The sequence below is a fragment of the Podarcis raffonei genome, chromosome 6 (assembly GCF_027172205.1).
Source record: "Podarcis raffonei isolate rPodRaf1 chromosome 6, rPodRaf1.pri, whole genome shotgun sequence".
Taxonomy (NCBI): Eukaryota; Metazoa; Chordata; class Lepidosauria; order Squamata; family Lacertidae; genus Podarcis; species Podarcis raffonei.
The window spans coordinates 49,264,565-49,292,389 of record NC_070607.1 but is presented as its reverse complement, the minus strand read 5'-3'; the positions used below and the strand labels follow the sequence as shown (position 1 = coordinate 49,292,389).

Sequence of the window (27,825 nt, the reverse complement as noted above, 5' to 3'; positions counted from 1 at the left end):
TATTCCAAACAGGTCCATGATACTATTCTGACCTAAGCTCATGACTACTGGATATTCACTTATGCCTAGCTGCTGTCAACATCTAATGAAGAACCCTGGAACCCTGAAGCTAAACAAAATAATGTGACAGTATGCCAGCTACGAATCTACTGGAACAGAAACAGCCTTGCTTCAGTTATCCATTACCTGGTAACTTCCTGTGTGGACTACTGCAATGCACTGGGTACGGGGATGCATTTGAAAATGGTTTGGAAACTCCAGTTAATTCAGAATATGACCATGAGACTGCTAACTGGGACCAGATGATTTGAACACATCAAGCCAGTACTTCACTGCCTTCACTGGTTCTGTTTCTAGGAGGAGTTAAAAGATACTGAAGAACTCTTTTTTTTCTATCCCTACACATACCTACCTAAGACTTCAGATTTTCTTCAGGTCCATCTTCATGTGCCCCTACCAGGTGAGGTGCAGGATGTGGCCCCTCGGATGCTGCTGAACTACAACTCACATTCTTCCTATCAGCCATGCTTGCTGGGGCCTTTAGGAACTATACTTCAGCAATATATGAAGGGTCACAGGTTAGCACCCCCACTGCAACAGCAAGCGATAAAATCTTAGAATTTTTTTTCTGAAACACTGAAAGAAAGAGGATGGAAAGTACTGAGAAAGAGCCACTGATTCTTATTCCAACAATGAATTGGAACTGTAAAAAAAACCACATGTTTGCTCCTTGTACTAAAATAACCATTAAAGAGAAACACAAGATAGAGAGCTCCCTCAAGTGCAGAAGATATATTTTCAGAAATATATCGTTTAATTTTCCTGTTATTATCTGGAATAAAAAGATTAATACCTGTTAACCTGCCACATATTTTTGCAACTTATTTGATACTAGTCTGGCCTTTGACTTTTAAAAAATCTGGATCTGAACCAGTATGATTCCTGAAAACTCACACACTCATCTATCATAAGCAAAACAGCTGTTTATCCTTTGCACAATAATGACATATTAGTTAGCTTCCCTCCAGTGCACTCTTAGAATATAATTGAACTTTGCTGAGGAATACATCTGAGGTATGCTGCACATCCAAGCTACTGTGCCTCTTTTGGTCCTTGAGGCAGCATATCAGCTCTTCACCAATCCCATTTGAAAAGAGATGTAGCTCAGTTCTGCTTTGCTAAATCTTATTTGGCAATGTGTCTAAACACATGCAAACTTAATTAGTTCAGGAGGGAGCCTCAGCATTCATAGTGATGGATAAAAGTAAATGGGGAAATGAGACGAGTCAGGGCTGGCAGCAAGCGCTCTCTCACTCAAGCTCAAGCCATGTTCGCCAACATGCTGCTAATCAGATGTGATGGCACTAAGGCTTCCGCAGCCCATCTCCACTGGGACAAAGTGACGGGCTGTTCATTAACAGGTAGCTGCTGAAGCCCTTACTTTCATGAAGCCGGAATCACAAAACCACAGGTTTCCCACTTGGCCCCAGAAACATCCAAGGATTAGCCTCTGAAACTGTTGTGTAAAATAACATTTTAAAATAAGATGAAATGCATGGTGGGGGAGATGAGCCATTTACAACATCTTCTGAGGCTACAATGGAATGTTCTCTCCCACATGAATGAAAATGCATGTAGAAGATACGCAAAGAATGACGTTAACAAACTCAAAAAGGATCTGTGGTGTCTCCTGCTGGCCATGAGGCCTCAAATCCACATTGCAGGAAGGAAAATCCTCATTATGTTCTTTCCCCTCACAGAATCATAGAAGTGTATGATATGTTTGTCCTAGATATATTTTGTAAGGCTTCCATAATAGAATTATACACCTCAACTAGGCCTGCACACACTTGAACTATTGCTTCTTGTTCTGTATTTAATGATCCTGGTCTTTCTTCTCTATGTCAGCCTCTTCCACATTCTATTTGCAAACAAGTGCAAATGGACCTGATAAATCTCAGCAAAGCTAGTTCACTCAGCTTTTATGTTTTTTATGCATTTCAAGCTCTTTACCATCTTTGATGCTCATTCAAATCCTTTCCAGTTTTGTTTGTATCCCCCTTAAAATGTGACAACAAAAACTAGACAAGCTGCTCCAGATGAGCAGCACCTTCCATCCTTTTTGGAAGCATTTCTGATCATGTGATATATGAATTTGGTTAAATAACTAAATAAAAATGTGGACAGGACACAACAAAAGAAGATTCACTACCAGGGAGTCTAAAAAGTTGACAACCAGAATAAGTAACTCCAAATGCTCCAGGTAAACAACTCCAAATGATGCAGGTAAGCAAGCTAAGGTATATATGTTTATTTTATTCTGGAAGCTTGGAGGCATGCACGACAACAATCTGAGATTTTTGCAATAAAGACTGAAGTGATGGTGAAAGGTGGCAATGATTCTGGAGGCACACAAAGGGAAAAGATAAGAATTAAACACAAAAATGTCCTTATGGAGTACCAGAATCAGCACTGATACAATGACAATTCCTTACCTAATCCCAAAGACACAGGCTATATAGATATGACCTAAGGGATCACTTCGCCATCTGTAGGGACACTGATCCATCACATATGAGAAACTCACCTTCATTCACCTTCACCAATCAAGTTACCTTCAGACATTTTGGACTACAACTCTCCTCAGCCCCAACCAGCACAGGTGGCTGGGATTGGTGGAAATTGCAATCCAAAACATCTGAATGGCATCAGGTCAGGGAAGGCTTGACTTGCCCACAAAGGTAACTGTGTTGCAGATTTAGGGCCAGATGCTCTAACACCAAAACAAGATGTAGAGTAAGTTGTAGGGATAAATAATGTATATTTAGGCCAATGAAATTCTGAATTTTCTCATACTGATGCTTTAAAGGAAATTAAGCCCTGCTAAATCTCTGCAACAAGGTCAATCTATGGTGGCTCTAGACAGGGCTTCAAAGAGGGCTCAGATACAGACTGTTCTGCTAACAAATACAAAAAAGTAATTATTTTGTCTAAAAAAGAGCAACACCTTTTCTTTCCACATTGGGTCTTTTGCTGTCAGTTCAGCCCCAATTTTTCAAGTTAGCACTAGTAACCAGTCCAAGCAAGTAAGTGCTCAAGAATCCTTCTCAATGCTGAATAGAATAAGCATGGATTCTCTCCGGCAGCATGCCCTCTTATGACTTGTAGAAATTCACGTGTGATTGAAAGCCAAGCAGCACAGCTAAGAAGTTGTGGATGTCAGGTTAGCACTGTATATGGCAAGTGCACAACCTTTTTCTTGTAATATAAACGGCATCACTCTGCTAGAGAGGCAAAGATCGGGTCACATGAGCCCCAGTGCTTTCTGTCTGTCCAGATATTACTGATAAACAGGGATAAGTGGCTTTTATGTACATGCACTCAATTAAGGAACATAATAACCCACTGTAGTTGAACAGATTCAAAATGGTTGTGGTGTCTCCTGCTGGCCACTAAGTCTCAAATCCTTCTTCACACTGGGTGTGAATGAGAGGACCACAAAGGAAGTACACTTTCACATGCCACATGGTGTATGCCATGAATGGCTTTAAAAGGAGGTTAGTAAAATTCATGGAGGATAAAGCTATCAAGGACTCTAAGTCATGATGGCTATATACTGCCTACAGGATCAGAGGAAGAATACTGAACACAAGTTGCTGAGGAACAGGAGCAGGGGAGAACCCTTGCTTTCATGTCCATGAGTTTCTGCTTGACTAGTGTGGAAAACAGGAAGCTCAGCTAGATTGGCTTTTGGTCTGATCCTGCAAGGCTCTTATTCTGTTCTTAACCCCTTTACATCAGTATAATGCCAGGCACCTTGTGTAGTTCAATAATACAAAATTGTGGCAGACCAAGTCAGGGAGTTACAAAGACATGGAGCTGTATCAGTTCCTCCAGTATTAAGTTGTATTGCTGTTGACTGAAGTGAAGTGCTGTAGCTGATTTTCTATAGAAGGTGTCTAGGAAAAGAGAGCTCTTGGCTAATAAGGCCCCAAACAATGCAGATTAAAATATATGTCAGCATCACAACTATTGTTTTAATTTAATGTTGATGTACAGAAGCTGATATCTTTCAATATGAAAGTAGAGAAAGACCATCCCCTTTTAAACCTGCTGACAGTCTTATTGGGGGGGGGGGGATAAAAATGAATCCTATACATTCATCTTTCCTCAAGCAAGAAATACAATGTTCCTTGCTCTTCAAGTTAGTCATCATTTCTGAAAGAAAGGATCTTCAAACAGACAGTAATGTGGTTCAAGAAAAAATGCACCTGCCATTATCCTGCACTCTGTCTGTTTACAATATGGACTATTTAGACAGGGGGGAAATGCTGAGATGCAGGAATGCATCAAAGCATGCAACTTCTAGGGATACGCAGGGACCTCAGCATCTTGTGTATCTGACCAAGGAAATGATGGGTGCCACCTTTACTCGCAAATGTGGCATGCTCCATAATGTCCCCTCCGAGATGGCTAAGTGCTGGCACAGAGGCAGAGGGAGAGAGTGCCAGGCATGATATGACCATCACTAGACATGTATCAGTACCACACCATTTGAAGACATTTTACTTCCAAAAGGGTGTGCTACCTAGAAAGTTAAGATACAGGAGAAATGGTAGCACACACTTCCCTTCTCCAAAATAGGGAAGATACATGAAAATCCTAGCGCAGGAGGAAATATTGAGAAGTGGAAAGAGTGCTCATAGCATGAATGCATAATCCTCCATCCCATACTCACATTACTTTCAAGTCCCAGTCTCCACAGGTTACAAAAATCGACTTGACGCTGGGATCCAAGAGGCCTTCCTTTGCCATCCACTCATCGACCCTCTGAAAGAAACAGATGAGCTTTCTGAGACATGGAAAAGAGACACAACAGTTAAATGCTGATAAGCCTCACAATCACAAGAGAAGAAAATTGTGATCTTATCCGACACGGCTGTCCCCCCTCCCATCTCATTCTGTTCCCCTTCTCATCTCTATGAAAGTATGCTTGGACCTTTGAAGATTTCTGATAGGAGACATCAAGCGGCCAGAGAAGGGGTGATCTTATCAGGAATCACAACACTTCTGCTTACAGAATGGCCGTCACATTTTAATATTACTTGGCCATTTCCTGTGTGTCTTGAATAGCCTTCCCCACGCCATAATACAGATAGCTTGTTAAATCAACAGTTACAAAAGGTCCTTTTTCAACATACCCTAAGCAATTGCCTACAGAATCATGTTCGGATCTGAACAAGCTGGACTTTTAATCAAGCAATCAAATGTGGAATAGCAGAGTACAAAAATAAGGGTTCTTATCCAAATCAGTAGGGAGTGAGAAAGCCTTGCAAATAAATAATCTTGTAAACATAATTATTCCACTGTTTTATTAATCTAAGAAATATCAACTTATTCTCTGTAATAGGTGTAAGGACACATTTTCCTCTTTCCAGAAGCAGAAAAGTGGTACAAGAATATAAAACAAGGACAGCAGATAGGGCACAGGGATCAAAAGGGGCCAACAACATGGGAACAGGCTATATAGTAGGAGCACTGGAAAAACACAAGGAACCATGCAGGGCATTAAAATAACAGGTACTTTCACTATATTGTTTTCTGTGCCTGCTTAAAAAAACCTGTGTTCCATTATGCTCACACGAATTTAATTTTAACATGCAATTTTAACAAGTGATTTTAGTACGCATAATTGTTTTAAAATTACTGATTTTAGTTTACATTTTGTAATGTATCTTGTTTTTAATGTTTGTCTCTTGTTAATAACTTGGAGGTATTTTGCTTGAGTGGTGTACAAATTTCATTAAATGAATGAATACCAAAAAAAAAAAAAAAAAAGACCCCAGGCACATTCTTGACACCTCCAGATACAGGTAGCAAAGACTCCTGTCTGAAACCCTGTAGAGCCACTGCCAGTCATTTTAGGCAATAGTGATCTAGATTGTCCAGCGGTCTGACTAAATATAGGACAGATTCTCATGTTCTCAGCAGGGTGTATCAACCCTTTGCTGGAGCTGAAATTCTTCAAGTGCCAACGTTACTCAGTAGCTCCACCCTTCTGGATGGAATTGTAAAATATAATTGTTTCATCCTGAGCACCCTATGCAAATTTCTTCACTTGTCTTATATTGAATGGGCCTTCAGGGTCTCGCTGGTGGCCCTAACCACAGAAAGGAGACCCAAAGAGTAGTAAACTATGAAGGTTCATTCCACCTGTCAGGGGAGGTTTTTGAGCAAAGAGCAGAAGAAAAGTCTTCTTATCCGGGCCAGCTGAGGCTGCTTCTAATGCAGTCAGGAGGAAGACTCACAACTGAATAGCATCCAGGGATTCATAGCTGTCCCCTTTCGCTTCACTCAGGCAATTTCAAGCTACCCCTGAAGCAAGAGAGCACAACTTTAACCTCTAATCAGATTTCCTTACACTAGCTGTGGTTACAATTGTTTTGATTAAGAACCATTAGGCACAAATCCTGATGGGAGCAACACATCGAGCTGCAGTCAGAATAGGCTCTCCCTCCTGGAGGACTCCATCCATAGATGCCAAACAACAAAAGCTATTGATTGTAAAAGTACTTTCAGCTAATTAAGCCTTAAATGCGGCAGGAATTCAACATTAAGCAGATGGAACTATTAAGATTATCTCCTGCATTCAGGACCATCACAGACAAGATTTCATGGGCACTATTCTTTCTGTTTATTACTGAGTATTTAAGTAGATATGTCCATTAATTTATCATCTTTCATGCAGTTGTCTTAATGCAACATTGCTGACCCCTGAAGACCATCTCCTGTAAGAGAGTCCCCCCAACACACACCTCCCCTCATGACTTCTGGCAGGAGTCTGGACATGCTGTCAGTACCTTTGACAAGAACAGCTGGAAATGACAGATCAATGGTTCAATATTCTCAACAGCATGTCACTGATGTGACAGCAAATGTTATTCTAATGAAGCTGTAATCATAGTCAAATTACGTGGTTCAATACACAGGAAGAGGAAGGGGGAAGGGAAAGGAGGTGTCAGAGGTCAGGAACTAAAGGTTATTAGGCTTACCTCAAGCACTTGCTGGAGACTGGGCTGTCCATCCACCATGGCTTGAATAATTCCAGTCAGCTGAAACAAAGGAAATGGAGAAAACAAAAACAAAGAAATCAGTGATAACACTAAAAAGAATGGATTTTTTCCCCTGCTCTTCTCACTGATACTGCAAAATACTGCTGTGCTGCATATAGATGATACCAAAGAACTGGCACTCATAGAAATCCAGATGAGGGATCTGCCCGAAGCAAGGAAGAATACTGTTCTAAGCTTCACAGTCAGCTAAGTTTGAGATTTTAAAGGAGACCCAAACACAACAGTTATCCCAGTTATAACAGGAACAGTCTTTGGTTAGAACAGCATTTTCTCTCAGCTGAGATTTATTTGAGGCCTGTATCTTCCTCTTGCAGGCTGGGGCTCCGGCTCACCAGTTTGATCTATCAAAATTCATAGAACTAAAATTATTCCTTGCCCAGGCACAATCAATCTTGCCCACATCTCTTCTCTTCTTGTGGACAATAATTTAGCTAATAGAGCTGACATATTCAGGGGATGAGTCAGAAGGATCCTCCTCTTTCAATTCAAGGTGTTGGACTAGATGACATCCATGCTTCCTTTCCAGAGCCACACTTCAGTGATTCTATGAACCTGTTCAAGATGTATGTTCAGTGTCCTCCTCAATGTACCAACTGCAGTTGGTGGATGAGAGAGAGAGCCTTTTCAGCTGTGGCATCGAAACTGTGGAACAGATCCACATGCATGTTCATGCACTCTCTCAGCCTCAAACTGTGATTCTGAGCAAGTCAGTGTCTCTTACTTACACTCTAGTTCGCTTCTCATACGGTAGGGCAGAGGTTTTCAAGCTTTTTGAGTCCATGGCTCCCTTGACCAAGTACATTCTTTCTGCGGCACCTCTATGGGGCTCATGAGCCAAGTTATGTCACCCCTTGCCTGCAGAGCTGGCAGCCTCTCACCCTTTTTCGAACACCCTCCCTTGTGGTGTGTTCCCTCAGCCTCCTCCCCTCTCCCCTCTCCTTGGGAGTCCTATGGGCAGCCACAGCTGCCATGCCTGGTCTCTCAGCTGCCCCCCCTGCCCCAAAGAGAGATGCCTCCTCACACTGCCCCACATGGGCCTGGGAAGTACCCCCTCGCCAGCCCCAGAGGCACCATTCGCCTGCAGAGTTTGTAGCCAGGGCTGCTGCAACAAACAGCTGTGCAAGCCTTTGGAAGGCAGAGATGCAAGAGGGCATCAGAGGAGGGAGGGAGGGAGGGAAGGAAGGAAAGAGGGACGGAAGCCAGTGTTGCCCACGGCACCCCTGACTATTATTCAGGGCACCTCAGGGTACCACAGCACACTGGTTGAAAACTACTGCTTTAGGGAATGGAAGAGAAGAGGCGACAGCCTTGCTGTTTGTCACAGAAGAACGGTTGTCATGTAATGATACAATGATATCAGGACCAACAGTGCTATATGTATACTTTCTCCAGAGTATCAAATATTTACCTTAGGAGAGCCCTGCAGTTGGTGCACTGGTTTAATAGAATAAGTAAAACGCCTGCCATTATAGTGTGCAAGTTTTTTCAGTGCCATTCCTACTGCATCCCTTATTTACATTTTACAGCCCAAGGTGTCTTCGGACACTCCCGTACACTAGTGATTAACACAAGAGAAAAGGACCATAAATAGATAAATAAAATAAACCTCTCCGGAAAAGCGAGATGCTCAGGGCATCAGTGGTGCTGCTTTCCTGGGAATGGAGGAATAAGTATCAAAACATTATCAGACAGGAGTACAAAGCTATCTTTCCAATTTTATAGACATTCGCAAATTTAATTTGAGAAGAATACTTTGCATTTTTAAAAAGCGCAAAGACATCATTCTCAGTACTCTTCTTATACTTACACTGTTATTTCAAGAAGATCACCCATGGGTCTACATTAAGCCTGAAGCAAATAAGCTTCATAGTTAAGACAGAAACATAAGGTTGTGTTCAATGCCGCTGTTCCATTTGCACAGCAGACTTCCACTTATGCAAGGAAACTTCCCCCTCCTCTCCCCTGCAGCCCCCCACCACCTCAAAATCTGCTCCAGAAGGTTGGAGGGCCTTCGCAAGCTGATTTTGGGAGTGCACAAGGAGAGGCATGGAAGGGGAAGTCCTGCTGTTCACTTGCAGAGTATTGACTACAACTCAATAACTCTATAGCAGTGATAGCCTAGAGTGAAAGGGTGGGGTGATCATTTTGCTTAACAAAATACACCAAACTGATGACAAAAACACAGAGGTTAGTTAGTCCCAGGCCTCTGTTCTGATACAGGAAACCCTAATCCTTATGTACCATTGGGAGATGCTTAATAATAAAAACTCCATACACAAACCCTTCACAACTTCCCTCCCCCCATCCCACCAGGGTGATCTACCACCATGTGCCCTGTGGGAAGGATTCCAGGAGTAGAAGGAAGGCTGCTGCAGCTGGACTATTTCCTTCCCACAGGATCCTGATGGGTTTTTAATAGTATTGTTTATTGTATTTTTAAAGTATGTAATTGAATGTTACTTGTAAGCAGCCTTGGTAGGATTTATATCTCAAAAGGGAAAATATAAATAATTTAAATAAATAACACTAAATAAACACACAATTTGACACTTTTTAGTAGATTTATAATGGGGAAATTTCTTTCTATAACCAAATCTATTTAGCAAGCAGCTTTATTGTGAAAGGCTGATAATAACCTGCACCCCACAAAAGCCAGATTGTCACTGAACCTCTATTCTAAGAATTAAGCAAAGGCCAGACTTGCATTTGTATTTCTTTTTTGCTATAAAACTTCTGTTTCCCTCTTACAGTGCACAACATTCTTCTCTATCCCCATTCATTCTTTTTGGTTTAATGCAACTAACTGTAAAGTGGTTTGAGTCTATAGTAGGGATACATAAGGCAAGTGAGCTGGTCAGTCTTCAGGATGGGGAACCTGTGGTCCACCCAATATTGTTGGACTCCATCAGCCCCAGCCAGCACTTTCAGTCCTGTTTCCCAACTGAAACAAAGCCCAGGTACATGAAACATTTTGACTCTCCCTCTCCTATTGCCTCTCCCACAACCACAAGCCAGTTCTCAAATATTCAAAATTTAGACTGTAGACTCCTCAGGGGCGTGTGTCTTGCCATTTCTTTATGTTGTAAGTGCCACTGGTGGTGCTATACAAATAATAAATAATATTAGATAGAAAACATGGTGCAGCACCAGCAAGCAAGATTCCATGCTTGTGTTTCTTTGGCTGGCTATCATTGGAGTGTGTGTGTGTGTGTGTGTGTAAAGATTAAACTCCAATTAAACTGTTATTGAATCTAATGAATACCAAATACCTGACTAGCTGAATAAGCAGCTCATAATGGAAAATTATTTTCTTGCAGTAACATCCCTAGAATGGTAACATATACCTTTTAGGGGAATTTTTTAATTTTCAGAATGCAACGTTCCTCTAGGTGGACTCCTGAAGTTCATCAAGTCATTATTAGGTGGAATTTTAAGAAGAGAGGGGGTCAGAGAGGCTGCATTCTTGAAACTCTTTTAATATTAATCCATAGTTTAATTAGGTAATAGCAGATGCCTACAGGCTTCACATACTCTTGAAAAGGAAAATAAGTGTGTATGTTAACCATTCTATGCCTCTTTCATTCCTTTTCTGTGTTATGAGAGAAAAAAATTCCCTAACAACCAAAAATGGACTGCAAAGAATAGAGCGACATGGACCAGAATCCAAATCTATTCTGTATATGGCATGGCTGTTCCTGCAAGTCCAGTTGAGATGTCTATTACAACATGTTCCCATATTTTCTGGAATCAATTTCAGTTTATGCACCCTGATGATGTGAACAGTTTCTTGCTCTCTTGACTCCTGTCCATTCTGGTTGGTGAAAGCCAGTTGAGGGTGGGGCCCAACCAGGTAGGTCCAGGGTGTGGTGAACACATCTTTGCACAATAGAGTGGTGCCTGCTGCCCTTAAACAAGCAGTAGTGCATCCACCCATAGAGAAGCCCACTCTGGACCCTGCAGTTCACAGTAACTATCTCCCAGTCATGAATGCCCCCTCATGGACAAGGCGGTAGTGATAGTGGTGGTGGTACTATTGTAGGAGTTCCTGGAAGAGTCAATCTATTTGAAATTGGCTCTAGGAATCCCACAAGATTCCCTCTTTCTGTCTTGTGATTACCACCAGTATGTTTCAGCTGAAAATATGAAAAAACAAATAGTTCATGCTCAGGTTTATGCTTCTCTGACCCCAGGCTAAGAAGAAAACACCTACGGTCTGCCCACCTGGCTTTAATAGTAGCCAGAATTTGATCACTTTACACCACAGGCCATTGTGGAAGAATACAGTGTAGTATGGAAAAAAGAAACTATGTAAGTTGGTCCATGTCTTCAAGCTCCCTCTGTTGACAAAGTATTTCTCGCCCTGTCAGCTAGGTTATCTAGGAAAAAAACCAGCATTAGCCCAGACTCACAATTCTGTTTAATTCCACATCAGTAAAATAGATCTCATGGTGCTCCAGGCAACAAGTCACATTTTTCAGATAACTCCACAGAAATTTGGATAAAGGTGTGCAATTAGTCAATTTGCCACATATGCTTCCCTTTGCCTTGGCAAGCCCTGCAGCTTTCCCTTATGGAAATGGCGAAGACAGAAGAGGGCAGCACACCAGACACACTTTCAAGACAATGTCAACAGCATGGATTTTCCTCTGGTGTTTATCTCGTACACCATCGTATTTCTAGCTTGAGACAGTTTGCTGATTACATAAGCACTTGTCTCTGGCGTACCATCAGATAATCGGACCTGGCCTTTCTGTGCAGACAAAAAGACCTATAAAGCTTACTGTCTATAAGTAGCGGTGCAGAGACAAAGCCTTTTACCAGCATTTAGCAAAATCAGTGCTTTGGGGAAAGCATAGAGGAGGGTTGCCGTTCACAGCTATTTAGACAAAAGCTTACAATAAGAGGTGAGAGAGAGGATACACAGGGGAACAGAAGAATAAGGGGCTCATTAGGTGACCCCGGAGCTGTGTAGCCTGCTGCCCATGCTATCATTCACCACACTAGACACTACCATGACAGCTAGAAACGCTGGCAGAAGATGGGAAAGGATTTAAATACCCTTGAATGTCATACAAAAGGGAGAAGTTGGGCCATGTTCACCTTGTCCCATCATAGTAACATGCAAAGACATGACATGCACCTGTTGAAATGATACCATGCATGCATCTGCTCAAAATGCCACATTTTGTATGGAAAATTGCAAGCAGAATTTCTGCTTACATTAGAGCAATAGCCTCCCCTTTCCCCCATGCCATTTCCAATTGCTGTTTTTGATACAGAAGTTGATCTAGGTATCAGGATCCCAGCACTGAATAGATTATGAGCATAAAGTACAGTAGTTTGTCTTGAATATTTCACTGTACCACAACTTCTTTTCTTCTCCATTTTAAAACTAGGAAATAACTAGGTTATTTTGGTGAGGAAGCCAATACACCAGACTTACCAGCAAAGTTTTAGCATTATATGAATTAGCCTGGAAAGTTGATGGCATACACTCTCCCCTCTCTTCCTTTCATGTGTAGCAATTCCCTCTCCCTTTCCTAACTTGCAGCAAACCATAATCCAGGGTTTAATTTTTTAAACATTATTTTTACTCTTAAAAAATGCTCCAAGAAAGGAGAGGGGGAAAGTGGCTTCATGATTGGCACAAGGGCCAGCCAATCAATGCAATGCAAATCCAGCTTCTGTTGAACATCAGAAAAACAGTTTCCCCTGAGTTTAGTCTGGAGCAAATGATTTTACACGCACTTCAGAGTGGGCTCACTGGTAAAATTATGTACATCTAGATGCATCCTGAATTTGGCAGCCATATTTAAGCAATGCACAAACTACTTCCTGCTGAACTGAAGTTTTTCCATGGGAACTGGACAGTGGCAGGAAGGCAATAAGGAAACCGGGGGAAATATGTTGAACCAGTGTCAGTGGCTACGGCTGTTTAAGGTACAAATCTGATCCTGCTGCAAATTCTCACTAGTTCCAAAGCTTGTACTAGAAACTGCCTAAACATTTTCCACCATTTCTCCATGATGAGGAGAGCTATAAAATGAGTTACAGCTATCAATCTTAGCTTTGCAAAAATCAAACTCCCTAAACTACTTCAATGATACAAGTATCTCAGCAACTAACTAATGCATTCTAGTGCACTAATAAAAACAAACAATAAGCTAAGAGTTCAGCAACTGCAGGGAAACTGCAGCAACAAGAAATATTCAACTCTAGGAAAATGAAGTGTTTTACCTCTGTGCAGAAAGGTGTGAGCTGTGGATGGACCACTGGCTGCACATACATATGGAAGGTGGATTCAATCTCCATTGTCCGACCATTTAGCTTCAGGATGGGGAACTCAATGATCTCCTACAATAAGAAAATTAATACATTAAATGTTACTTTTAAGAAACATTCAGGAAAGTTAAAAGGCAAGCTACAACTGAAAGGAAAGTACACGTAATATCTGACAAAGAGCAGTAGTCAGGATGGGAACAATGGCTTGAAATCGAAACCGAAGAACTACAAGCAGAATGAAATGAAATGGGGATTTCCTGCCCCCTCCATCCTGCTGAGCCCCCTGCGCCCCTCAAAAAACCACTCAGGAGGGTCACTGAATGCAACACAGAAGACTGCAGCAACATGAGCAGAATTCCCTGCTGTAATGGCTCTGTTGGATGGATCCAAGGCAAAGGGATTTTTCTCAAAGGACCTCACCGTTCTACACAGATGGGCAAATTTGGTCCAATTTATTACTGCATCCCTTCTCCAGGACTTATTTTTTGCAGCCACAACACTCTCAAAAATCTTGCACTGAAGCCAACCACACACTGGTTAGGGCAGGAAAGGCAGCAAAGAAGGCCTATTTTGCTGCTGCCACTTCATCCTCTGCTAGTCAGCTGTCACTCTGCTTTGCAGTGATCTTAATGCCCTAGTTGGTAGAGAACCATATGAGGTGTCTAATGTCACAACTGGCTGGGCTTTGTGGGATCAGCTTCAGTTGATGCAGCCTGAGGACGTTGACAAGTTGCTTGCGGCTATGCATCAAAACTACTTACTTGAGCTCAGTTCCTCAGTGATAATAAAACTTAGCCAGAAGGGCATGGCTAGGTGGATCCAAGCATTAAATGGCAGGGTGGTGTCTGCTGCTGTGAAAAAGGCAGTAGTGTGTCTATGCCTAAAATTGTTCGCCCTGCGCACACTAGTCTGGCTATCAACTGGTTTCTAATACACCTTTCTTGGGAAGTTGATTGAGAGGGTTATGGTGTGTGCAGCTGCAGGCATGCTTAGATGAAACTGATTATCTAGACCCATTTCAGTCTGGTTTCAGACCTGCTTTTGGGAACAAATCAGCCTTGATCACCCTAATGGATGGCCTTTACTGGGAGAGGGCTAAAGGGAGTGTGGCATTGCTTCATCAGCTTGATCTCTGTTATTTTTATACCATCAACCATGATATTCTCCTGGACTGGCTCCGTGGGATGTTCTGGAAGTAAAAAATGCTATTGCCTGCTATTGCCTGTTTACTACATTTCTGTAGATCTTATTAAAATAGTTAGCATTAAATATTATCATTACTTATTATATGTGGCCATCTGTTACATGATACTTTGCAAAGAGCAGGCTTCACAAGTTCCTACCCAAGGGGGCTTTAAACCTAAGAATACACACATGAAATAGAGGAAAGGGAGAAAAATGTACATTGCATGTAAATATACAAATAAACTTCAGCTCACATACCACAATATCATCCCATTTGTCCCAGGTGCAAATATCTAGAACTGTAGGCACAGCCTGTTGGGTTTCCGCTTTTGAGAAACTCTTCCACAGAAACTCAAGACAAATGTTAGACTATCTTCCACCCACACACCATATCCATATATACACAAACACTCATGTACATAACCCTGTACACTGTAGACATTATTATGTTCTGTGGTAAATTTATACTGATAAAAGGGAAAGAGAAACAACAGCATGTTCAACTATTTGAAAAATCAAAAATTTACATGGGCTTGTTAATAAAAAGTTTAAGCAAATGCAGTTATGATAGATTTAGCAATTATTAAAATATACACATGGAATTTAAAAAAAACACCCAAGGAATAAAAACGATAAACTCCTTTGTCTCTTTCCTCCACACTCCACCCCCTCCTGAGTTTAATGTAAGAGGAGTGACAATTTGCTTGGTGTCTTTAAAGGATAATTTGTCTGCGTTATTTAATAGAGAAGCATGATGCTGGGGCTCTGGAGTGCAAATGAGCCCACTGAGTGATAGCCAAGCATCGAGCCTCTCAAATCACTTGTGGAGAAAAGAGAGAATAAAAAAAATTGCTTTTTAATATTCAAAAACAGTTTGCAAAATTTAATCAAAGCACAGCAAAAGCTAACATTTTTACCACTTTGACATTTTTATTAGTGCTTTCATAAATTTTTAAAACATGAATAGAATTAGTTTAAAAACAACAACAAAAAACTGCCTGAAAACATCTGGAAGAGGGAAAAGACGACGAAAGAGAAAAAGAAAAGCTCCTCTGCCAGGCAACATTTGCATCTTAAGAAGCCAACTGCTGCTGTGCAGGCGCTGAACAAAGCTTTTGGGCCCTGACCATACCACCACTGCCCATCATGACTTGTGAGGCTATAAATGTCAGGCAATGACATCAGTATGCTGACAAAGCAACATGTATACAACAAACAACTTTAAGATTTTGTCTGTGTATCCCTCCTTTGGAAATAAAAAAGGAAGATAAAGAAAAAAGGAACCTATGATTAAATTCTGTAAATACTCGTATCAAGCTTTTATTTGGTGGGCACCAATATAGAATTTATTAAAACCTAGGAAATACAGGGCTCTAATCCTGCAAACTACATTTAGGAGAGGCAGGTATCACAACACCACCCTCTATATCAGAGGCAGGAGAACTGTAGAGAAATAGGGGGAGTGAGGAGAATTTTTCTATTTACAATTTAAAAGTATGAAAAAAAACTGCTTTTCAGCATTCTGCTATTATAAAGCAAAGAAAAGTATACTGCTAGGAAAAATAGATACTATTTGTCAGATGAAATGAATTTTAGTATAGGGAATCTCCATGATGAGGGCAGACCATTTGTACAAATTTCAAATAATTCAGATTAAAATGCCTTAGTTACAGCAGTTTACAAATTTTGGCTGGGGTGATTTTTGCCACTTCCAACTTTTTTGTTTGTTTCTGGCCAATAGATAATGTATCTTTTAAGACAACAGTAGTACATGACCAGGACAAAATTCAATAGGTACAATTTTACCACTTGCTATAAACACACACTAAATTCCTGTTCAGTGATCAGCAATTACATGAAGGGTGATAACTGTTACAGAAGGTGCACTTCACTGCATTTCCTTTAAAAAGCGGTGGGGGGCATTTTAGAAATCAAAAGATTTTTAGTTTAAGAAAGGCGTTCAGGCACCAAAAAATATAGAGATTGAAAATTAAGGGCTTGCACCTTAACTTCTGCAGAATGTAAGCTTTCTAGTCTTCCTATAGGCTCACATGCTGCATTCATATGCCCACAAGTCGAGCAGAGTATGTCTGAAAAATTGATGTGCTGATAATGCCCGTTAGTAACTTTGCTCAATTTACTTTTGATTCAACATGCACATGAGCGGGGTCTGCAGTTGATAACAAATTTGCATGAGCTTAGTTGTCGTAATTTAACATAGCATATATTGTATTAAACAGAAACATGTCACTGCTCCTATTTCAATACAACCACAAGCTGTAACCAGGGTTTGTTGTGGGGCTTGGAGAGACAAGCCACAAGTCTTTGTTTGGATACCATGCTAAGTAAAACCCTGGCTTAGCTCACAGGAGTACAGAAAGAAGACTGGGAAAGGAGTCGATGGCAGATGTTCTTCTCCAGGAACGTCCTGCTCTCCCTTCATCCTGTGCAATTCACCTCAAGCAACACTCCTCAGGTAGAGAAACAACATATGGGTATACACCCCACCTTCAAGTTTCCCTTTCCCCATCACGCTATATGCCCCCTGCTCACCCACGAGCCTCATGCAACACACAGCAAGAAGTGGACATGGTCTGTCAGTGATAGGGCTTTTAACAGCATCAAGCCTGCCTAAATCTCTCTCTTCTACTATCCCTAGCAGGTCAACTCGTGGGACAACAGACAGACCCAGGCACGCAGCACAACTTCAGGAGGGCTAGTTTAAAACAGCTGGAGGAAATAAAATGAACAAGTCTGAAAATTTTTATGATAGCCCAAATTATTGCTGGCCTATGAAAACTATCAGACTACAAAAGACTGACAGGGAAAAAATCAGATGCCCTCGGGAAAAATACAACAGCTTTACTTTCCCACCTCCTTTTCTTGGCTTTCTTGAAAGGAGCAGAAAGGGCCTTCCCAAAAGGCTGTTATCCCAAAGATTGGGGGGGGGGGAGGCAGAGAGAGAGAGAGAGCGAGGGAGGGAGAGAGAGAGAGAGCGCAATGACTTTTTCTTCCAATGTCTGACAATGTTTGTTCCACCGGTATCTACAACAACAGATACCAGCCCTATGAAATCAGCACCACTGCTCACTAACAATGTTAACCAGCCCCACAATGAAATGTAACCTGCGACACCCTGCGCTACTTTCCATTTAAAACTTCCATTTGAAGCACAGCAGAATTTGGGGAGCCTGCTGTCCATCCTGCTAATAAAGACAAGTGTTGGGACCTTTAAAGCTGCCATTCATCTTATGCCTTTATTAATTTCCATTTTTCTAAACCCATGATACATCATGAAATTAGGAGCTGACATTCCTGCAGAAACAAAAATATCTATCAAACATAAAGAGGGAGAAAAAGCGCTCCATTACCCAGAATTTATGGCTTAAAGCCGATCTGTTTCCACTTTTTTTACAAGCATATGGTTTGTTTTAGATAGCCAAAATGTTATTACAGATCTAGAATTTCATTAGGAGCTATTATGAAATGGTAAGCACTTACACACACACAAACAACAGGCTGTGTTTCAGAGCACATAGACACAGACTGGCAACTTATCCAGCTTTCAAGTACCAGAATACATTCACACTGTCAACCCAATTCACAAAGAATTGATGGGAAAAGAAGAACAGAGAGAGGCTGGAAGTTCACGTGGTTGACCTAGCTTGAGCAAAGGGAGTTGGTGCTGCAACAGTACCACCACATGAGGTACAGGGACAGTTAAGAACGTTTCTGACTGAACCAAATTGGTAGTGCAAGTACAAAAAAAAAGCATATTTTGGAAGTTCAATCCACCTTTGCCTTTCCACCAATTTAAACACTCTCTTTCTTAGCATTCCTGTTTGGTTTTTTTAAGTGAATCATGCCACTTAAATCAGGCACGTTCCATCAGCAGAATATTATCTGTGTTCTGGCCACACCACCTCTCTTCCAAACTCTGACCTAACAAAGGAAATTCCCACCCCCTGCAAAGTCTTTTGCGCTGCATTAAGCCTCAGATTTTGCCCACTGTTGACAGATTAGCAATCCAGAACATGACACTCATTTGCTTAAAGAACCCCATGACACCAGCACCTCAAACACTGAGCCTAGTCATCACACTGCACTTTCCAGGCAAGCAATAACTGTTGTATGCCCAAATTGTGCACTGTCTATTTTTGCTTTAGGATTTTGCCACAATGCCAGCACAAGTTCACTACAACATGAGATACTACAACTATTACTCAAGGAATTATTATGCCATTCCCTTAAACTATAAACAGAGCGAAACCTGTTTCTGTCTGCAAAGCACACTGTCACAATCTAACTAAAAAGGAAGGCAAGGATTCAAATTGCTGGTGATGAAATAATAATCTTTTTAATTCTCTCTATCCATTATTATGAAATCTGTCTACAATTACTTGATTTGAAAACGTCTGCACATAGCCCCAACTCATGCACAAACATATTTGCATTTATATGGTGGGAACACAGTTTCTCATAGCAATTCTAACCTATAAGAGAAACACTAAAAATCAGCTCAACACACACACACACACACACACACACACACACACACACAGTGTGTAGAGAATAAGTTATAAATACTCTTACCAAACATGCCTGCTTTAAATCATTTTGTACACAAAAGTCTGCAGTACTTGCGTTCTAAGGAGTTGGCAGCCCATGAAGTGTTTCTGACCCACCACCCTCAGAGGAAAACACACACACACACACGCACACACACAGGCAGCCCCCTTATGTAATTTGCCTACCCCACAAAAAGTCGTCAAGAAACAGATGGGAGGCTGAATCTCAACTGGCCTGTTGAAAACTTAAAAGAACTTCCCTTTCCAAGGGATTAGGAAAATTCACGAGGGCCTGTGATTTCAGCACTATAAACCCACCCTATATTTCACTCCACCCTCCTAAAGAAAAAAAAAAGCACAACCTCCTTAGCATGATGTCGCTAAGACAAGGAAAAGGGGGGGGGAACCTAAGGCTCTAGAAACTGTGAGCTTTCTTGCTGAAAGGAAAAGCTACAAGCTTAACTACCTAAACAACTTCTGAAGAAATCTTGACTTGGGAACACAACGAAAAGAATTACACCGATATCCACAGCGGAACACTTTGTCCACAATATTGGAGGACCTTATTAGATTACAGAAATAAAATACCCACAAAACATTCAGACTCTCAAATGTTTATCTGAGCAGTGGGCAAGAAGCACTCAAAGATCAGTATAAATTTATTGGCAGTGGATAAGATTACCCTATTCAGTTCAAAAAACCGCAATTGAGAATAATGTATTTCTGCCCCCCGCAACCACCCTTGCCATTTTTATAAATAAATATAAAAAAATGAAAGATGCCATGGGAAAATCAGAGCTGACTGTTCTTCCTGAAATAAAAAAGCCCAGTGCCGCTGATAGTAAGAGATGTTTCTGATAAGAGAAAGGGCAGCGTTCCTTACTTAAAAGACATCCTATTTGCACCTCCAAGAGAGGAAGGAAGTCAGAGTTTCAGCGGCAGCAACTCATTTCATTCAACAGTTTTTCTCCTATTCTTTGAAAAAGACAAGAAAAAGTCATTTTATGTACAAGGAGCTTGTTTCTTAAACAAACACTTGTGTTTTTGATTTACACCACAGGCTGCTCCTAAATAATTTATGGCGGGTTAAATTTATTGCATAGCCCTGGCCGGCTGCAAATTCGAATTGCCAAATAATTAGATTTTAGGGCAATGCTTATAAATTATCCGCCGATTTGTCCGGACTTGTTTGTCAGTCGCTTTGTGCTCCAGGTCATCTTTGGCATTTTGCTGTTTGTGTTTTAATTGCTGATTTACACTTTGACAGATGAGAGTTGATGCCTCCAAGTTGGGGAGGGGGAGTAAGAGATGTGACAGAAGAATCGGAGATCGTAGAAGGCAGGGGTACCATCCCCCATCTTTTTTTCAAAGGCAATTAGAAGAAGGGACAGCATGTGGACAGTACTGGCCTAGTGAATTTTTAATTATTATTTTAATGAGAGCTGGCTGAGTTGAGCAGTCCTACACTGGCCTCCAGGGGTAATGGACAACATGGCTAAACAGCCGTCTGCCCCCACCCCACAGAGAGACACACAAATACACCCTCAAAAATTCTACAGAACTGACCACACAGACTCATTACAAGAAAGAAAAGCCACTACTGTATTAGTTTAATGAAGGGTCGTTAACTATTCCAACACACATTTACATATATTGCCATTCCAGCTCAACACATCTGTCTTGAAATACTTAAACCGGTATGTTAATCAGGTATACCAAAAAGCCTTTCTAGAGAGTAGTCAATTCCAAATTACATTTGCTGCAGCTACCTGGAAAAAATAAATATGCATACTATATATGTAACAACATGCACACAGAACATAGAATTTTAAATTTAACTGAATTGTCAAATGTATATGTGCAGGAGAAGCAAGAAAATGCCAATTACATAAATGCTTAAAAGTTCCATGAATAAGGTTTAACAACACAGTAAAGTGGCATGAGATAATGAACCAGACAAAGACAATTATATGCTAATTTCTGCTGCCAGAGTTCTGAATTCTATGCTTTCCCCTGTAACTTTTTCAATTCATAACCTTCGCCATTTCACACCATTAATAAATCCTAAATTTAACATACTAACTTAAAGTACTGTGTCCCAAGCATCTCCTCCTCTTAATTCTACAATATGATTTGGTTGCCCTTACACTCTTCATAATATCTAGCTGCATTCACTCTGCAGTAAATCATTGGCCTTTGATACTTGAGGTGTGTGCTTTTAGAACTCATCCTATTCCTTATAATTGTACAGTAGTTTGTTTTAACTGTTTTTAAGTCTGAAGTTCAAACTGTTGAAACCTGCCCTGGGACCTGCTGGAGAAGGGCAAGTAATAATTTATTACTCCTACCACCCCCCTTTTAAACACAAAATCATTATCATTCAAAAATTTTGGAACCTCAAAATGCAGTATAGTAACCATCCACTGAGGTCACTGTTGAATCACAAACCATACTACTTAGTGTGAGCTGAAGTTCACAAGTTTAAAATTAATACAATTTTTCATAAATGAAACAGGGGTGAAGTGTTAAAAAGAAAATTTATGCAAAGGCCTATAAGACTACACAGGTTGCCTTAAGTGAAGAATCCAATCTGTATAGTTCAACCAACACTGGAAACAAAGAGACAAAATCTGAATTTTTAAAAATGTTTAGAAAGAAGGCAGGAATCAAGAATGACTCTTCAACAGGTATTAAGAAACAAGTTTAATATGGACAGAATGCCGCAGAGCTTGGGACCCTCAGGCCCATAGGCTGAATGCAGTCCTACAGGCCTCTATCCAGTTCTCAGGGCTCTTCCCCAGGTCATGTTCCCTCCACAAATACTTCGGCCTGGCTGGAATGTATCCTTCAACTGTGATAATGCCTCTTGCTTGCCTGCATAAACCTCTGATTTGTGTGTGACTAAAATGTAGCCTGGTGCACTAACGTAAGAGCCACATCCACACCCACTTTTGCAATACTGGCATGTTGACTCCAGAAAAGCTGACCATGAGGAAATCCAGCCTTCAGGCTTACCCCTGAAGTAGATGGGATACCCATACACAGGCAGCCAGGACACCTTTGGTGAAGGCTGTTCTCCAATTGGAGCACTCACAGATCACAAAAGCAGAAGAAGATGAGGAGGAGGAGACACAGGCACTTCTTGTACTATTACATATTTCTTTCCTCTAAAGCAGGAATGGCTAACCCCCAGTTCAGGCAATTGATAACAGGTCCCCAAGGAATTTCTTCTGGCCCCAGAAGATCAGAAGATTTTGTCAGCTCTAGTAAAAAAGGGAGGAAAGTAGTCATAGCACTCGTTAATAATCCCCTCCTCAACTAATCTGCACAGATCTACTGAGAAGAGGCTGTGTGCCTGTATGTACAAGCAAGATTGTGTATGAAAGAGTGTGGTGTGGCCACAAAACCCACCACTGACACGCAACCCTCATCGAGTGTTGGTCAAGGGTGAAAGTGGCCCTCAGACCAAAAAAGTTAGTCATCCCTGCTTTAAGGCAGATGGTGGAGAATACTGTTTAAGATAGGATACCAGGCTCAGTAAACTGCTACCTTTATCCTAGCAAGGCTATTCTTATGTGGGAATACGACAGAGTCATAAAATGGAATGTGCAAGCGAAATGGAGGAACCAGAGTAATGTAGAAAATAATATTAATGACCTTGAATGTCAGGAAAACAGTATGAACCAAAGTATGTCTCCGAGTCAATTCATATAACCACTGGATGTGTATTAGCTGCTTGAAATTCCTTTACATGCCAGCTCACTGTCCCTGGCTAGCCGCTCCATACAAATACCACCAGAGCAAAAGTCACATGTCAATAAACAAATGCTACATTGGTACCTGGTTTTCCATATATGGCACTGTCTGTACACCATTGTCTTGTCACAGGAAAAGAACTAGCGGGCAGGAACTTCAAGTAGTTACCACATATACGAAATGGTTGTATGAGGTTTCTGAACTCCAAAGAATGTAGTGCATGTGCCTGAGGCATAGACTTAGACAAGGCAAAGAATCTAGGGACACACACGCTTAGACTTATGATCAAGAATGCCACCCATCAGACTGTATACACTACAATGCAACTACACATGGCTCTGGAATTCTTGGGGCACTTTGCTGCCTTTTTAAAAACTAAATTGCTTGAAGATTGTTACATAGAACAATTACACTAGTAGCAACGTTACATTAAAAAGGTAAAGGTACCCCTGCCCAGTCTTGACAGACTCTAGGGTTGTGCGCCCATCTCACTCAAGAGGCCAGGGGCCAGCGCTGTCCGGAGACACTTCCGGGTCACGTGGCCAGCGTGACATCGCTGCTCTGGCGAGCCAGCGCACCACACGGAACGCCGTTTACCTTCCCGCTAGTAAGCAGTCCCTATTTATCTACTTGCACCCGGGAGTGCTTTCAAACTGCTAGGTTGGCAGGCGCTGGGACCGAACAACGGGAGCGCACCCCGCCGCGGGGATTTGAACCGCCGACCTTTCGATCGGCAAGCCCTAGGCACTGAGGCTTTTACCCACAGCGCCACATTAATTAAACATTAAACCAACTAGCACTGCTACAAGCAAAAAAAAATAAATACAGTGGTGCCTCGCAAGACGAAATTAATCCGTTCCGCGAGTCTCTTCGTCTTGCGGTTTTTTCGTCTTGCGAAGCATGGCTATTAGCGGCTTAGCGGCTATTAATGGCTTAGCGGCTTTAAGAAAAAGGAAACAAACTCGCAAGAACTCACAAGACGTTTCGTCTTGTGAAGCAAGCCCATAGGGAAATTCGTCTTGCGGAACGACTCAAAAAACGGAAAACTCTTTCGTCTTGCGCGTTTTTCGTCTTGCGAGGCATTCGTCTTGCGAGGTACCACTGTACACCCTCACTAGATGAGATACATTGGACACTGCCTTTTTCTGCTACTGGAGCTGAACATTTTCTTTTACTGCAGATTTTAAGCTATTAACTAAATTTGTGAACGCTGTTTTCAAAGCTCCCCCACAAGGATCTGGCAAAGTGGGGCCTTCTCACTGGCAGAGGAAGGAGAGGGAGCGCACCGCCCCCGGCAGCGCAATCCTGGTGGGATGTGATCGCGGCTGCCCCCCGCCCGCGCTGGGCATCCCGCCCCCGCAAGCGGCGTGCCATACCCCCAGGACGCCCGCCAGCCCCGCCCCCGCCTGCCCTCCGCCCCCCGTGGCCGGAGCATGAAGCTCCGCCACTGGGCCACTGCCTTATACCAAGTCAGACCATCAGTCCACCTAGCCATACCTGAAGATACCAGGGATTAAACTCAAGACCTTCTGCATGCAAAGCAAGCGCTCTACCACTGAGCTATGGAAGAGAAGTAGGTCCAGCACTAGCAACTGGAATACCTGGGAATTGGGCAAAGAGGACTAACCAGCAATGCTCTCCCCAGCCCTTCCCTTTTGCTGCTGCCAGCCTCCTCTAGAGGAAAAGAAAGGGAGTCAACTGTAAGCCTTGTAGGAAGTCCCTGCCCGCTCTGAACTGAACTTAATCCAGGCTGCTGTAGGCTCCTGAAGTGCATTTACTAGCACCAGTTTTGTGGACCAACTTAATTTCAGTTTTTTTGGCATCTTTATTTTGGTTGTCTTAATTATAGATGTCATTATAATACAGAAATTACCCAATGATTGTTTTTATCTTATTTGAATGAATCAAAACCAGTGCAGCTGCTGCTTCTCTGCTGGTGGTGGAGGTGGCAAGGCACGTACGCTGCCCATGTGGGCACCTCCTCACTTCACCTCATGGGCAGAACAGCCCTGGTTCTAGGCTACTTGCTCCATATCCCAGCTTTGCCATGCCTGGCCCTCTATTTTATTTCTGACTTATCGCCCTGATCCTACAGACTGGTCCCAAACACAACTCCTGGTCCTCATTGTGTAAGCCATCAGGAGTAAGTTGCATTCCATTTTTTAAGACGATGGCTTTCTCAGAATAAACCTGGAGTTATGCCCTGAAGCTAAACCTCTTATGCTGAAGTTCACAAGGGCAATGGCTGGTTAGTTCAAGTGTTGCTGTTCTTCAATCTGTCCTGAAGTCCAGGGCTCTAAAATGAAGCTCTTTAAATAATTTTCAGCAAAGGATTCTGCAAGCATAGGTTAGCTAATCTACACATCAGCTTGTTCTCCAAAAGCACCTCTATATTCACATTAAATGCACACAAGTAAAGATATATAACTTTGACACACAGAGCAAGTTCTCATTTTTAGTAAGATATTTTTGAGTAAAGTCTCTTTAGTGTCTCTACAGGTTCCAACAAAAAGCATAGCAAGACAGCCCTGGGCAAAGGAATGCATGGTGCAGGTGAGCCCTGGGCACAGTTGATGAAAAGATCCAATTGAATAACGTCCAACCTTAATGCACTATCTTCCCCACAAAATATATAGCCAAGCTGCAACGGCACATATTGTTACATATTCCACAGCAAGGACTTGGGGGGCATAGCTCCTTAAAGTTGTAGTAATAGTATTCCACTCATGCTCCATTTTTACTACCAGCTGTAAAATAGCTCCACATGCATCATGGTTTTGCATCAAAATGAACACAAGTCCAAAGGGACACGCTAGAGCAAATTTACAGCTTTGACAGGACTTTGCACCCAAGGCTGGGTGCACAGGAAACAGCCAGAGAAAAGTTAAGGTTTTCCTGCAGAATTACTCTCAAAAAATCAACCGCGCCTTCCCACAGACACACAGGAGTTTTGGAAGATTGTTTTTAGCCAGTTTATTTCAGGTTACTGTAAGCCTGTGACTTATGTGCATTTAACTTGTGAACATTCAGCTTTACGTGTGTGGCAAAAAAAATAATACGGGGCAGAAAGGGGCCAAGATTCCAGGAAAAAAGACTTTGGCAATCCCACCCGCCACTGAACCCAGTGGGTTTCAACTATACACAATTTTGGCTTCAGGCACAACCCCCAGAATGTAATGCCCGTGTAAGTTTCGGGCTTACTGTAGTTCCTCTCCACACAGCAAAGTAACATGAAAGAAGGCACATCTACAAGATGGCTAATATTGAGCTGCATCTTCTCTAAGAACTGAGGCACAGATTAAAAACACTCTTTGAAACAAAGTAAGAAGAGGGCCTAGAAAGGAAGCTGAAGATGGTAGCGTGATTTACAGTGAATATCACTCCAGTATTCTCCAGGGCACCAATTATTGGGGAATGAGAAGGAGGGGACCTTAATGAAATCTACACCCCCCACCCTCCAATTCCCCCCCACACCCATTTAAGCTAAGCAAGACCCAACCAAATTAGTATTCTATACCTTTAGGTAAGAGGACAATACAAAAGGGTTGGACCCTTGATCCACCACAACCACCTTCAAGCATTATGGTCCCATTAGAAACAAACAAATAAAACAAAATCAGGAGGAAAGTGCTTAATATAGCTTTAAAATACTTGAATGCTTAATGCATATTGGAATAAACGCACTTTTTCAGCCCAATGAAATAATATACTAACCTTATCGGCTCACAATTCTAACTGCAAACCTGAATTAAAAACAGCGAGATGACATGGCTCTACTGAAACCCACAATCCTGAGTGTTCATTACCATGCTGACGAGGAGGCTCATTTTGATTTAGCAACCCTTTCCAATTCAAAATATTAAGCAGGGAGACTAGAGATCTCCATAGCCATAACAGTATAGAAATCTCAGCTGCATAATACATAACAGTCATATGCAATATCCTGAGAATCTCCACTTTCATTTTTTAAATTAATTTTCTTGCCCTGCTTAGCTGTGAATAATGCTGGATTATTCGCATTTAGAAGGGGAAACCAGAAGGGATACATATTGTTTGGGCTTCTGGTGATCATGAAGGACTAACGCATCTCCCTAGGTCTACCTGCACTCGTACTGCCTCCCAGTATCCCAGGTGTTTCTTTCCCTTCCACCGCTCTGCCAGAATAACTTCCCAAACTGTAAATGCTACCATTTTTAATTAGACTTACTGAGCAATCCTAACACCAGATCAGCTTGCTACCTGGGAGTTAGGACTGTGGGGATGTGGCATGTCCTCTGCTGACTGAAAGGAGCTCCAGCGGCTGGGGCCACATCTACTGCAGAGGCCATTACTACACCAGTGAAAAAGCACTTATCTACTGTTGGCAGTGTTCCCACTGACAGTAGTCAGCATTGGGGCCCCAAACAGGGTGTTCTGGGGCAGGAGTGCAATTGAGGCAGCCTTGTAATCACTGGATCCCAGGCCCCTCCCCATTCAATGGGCATCCCCTAGGAATGGTCCTCCCATCCAAACAAGCCTGGAAATAGATCTTCCAGTGAGGGGGGCGCTGGCCAAAATAGACAACCATGAATGCGGGGAGAGGTAAGTATGCCCCCCACACCACTCATCCTGGACTGTCCATGCCAGCAGGGGCTTGGGAGTGATGGACCATCCACCGCTTCACTCCCCATTCCTCCCCACATCAGATTGCACTCTTAATCAAGTAACCTGAGCAAACAAATAAATTTGACTTTCTGAATAATTTTTTCATTTTTTATTGCAGAATATTAAGTATGTGTTGCATAGAAACACAGACCCAACTGGCAATATGGGAACCTACGCAGTGTTTCCAGATGTATTTTCCACGAGGATGGTAAATTCTAAGCAAAATTGCGGAAGCAAGTTGTGCAATCAAGATTTAT

At 42.0% G+C, this 27,825-nt stretch overlaps 1 protein-coding gene across 3 annotated transcripts in view; it reads right to left on the bottom strand.

Moving 5' to 3' along the window:
• The window catches only part of ERI3 (ERI1 exoribonuclease family member 3), a 218,124-nt gene that overhangs the window by 159,618 nt on the left and 30,681 nt on the right, over positions 1–27,825 (bottom strand). For 2 of the 3 annotated variants that reach the window (XM_053392678.1, XM_053392679.1), the window contains exons 3-5: positions 13,371–13,487; positions 7,053–7,112; positions 4,739–4,830 (exon numbers count right to left, since the gene is read on the bottom strand). In XM_053392678.1, the coding sequence (XP_053248653.1) occupies positions 4,739–4,830; positions 7,053–7,112; positions 13,371–13,487 (269 nt within the window). The remainder of the gene's footprint in view (positions 1–4,738; positions 4,831–7,052; positions 7,113–13,370; positions 13,488–27,825) is intronic. The other variant, XM_053392680.1, reaches the window with a different exon arrangement.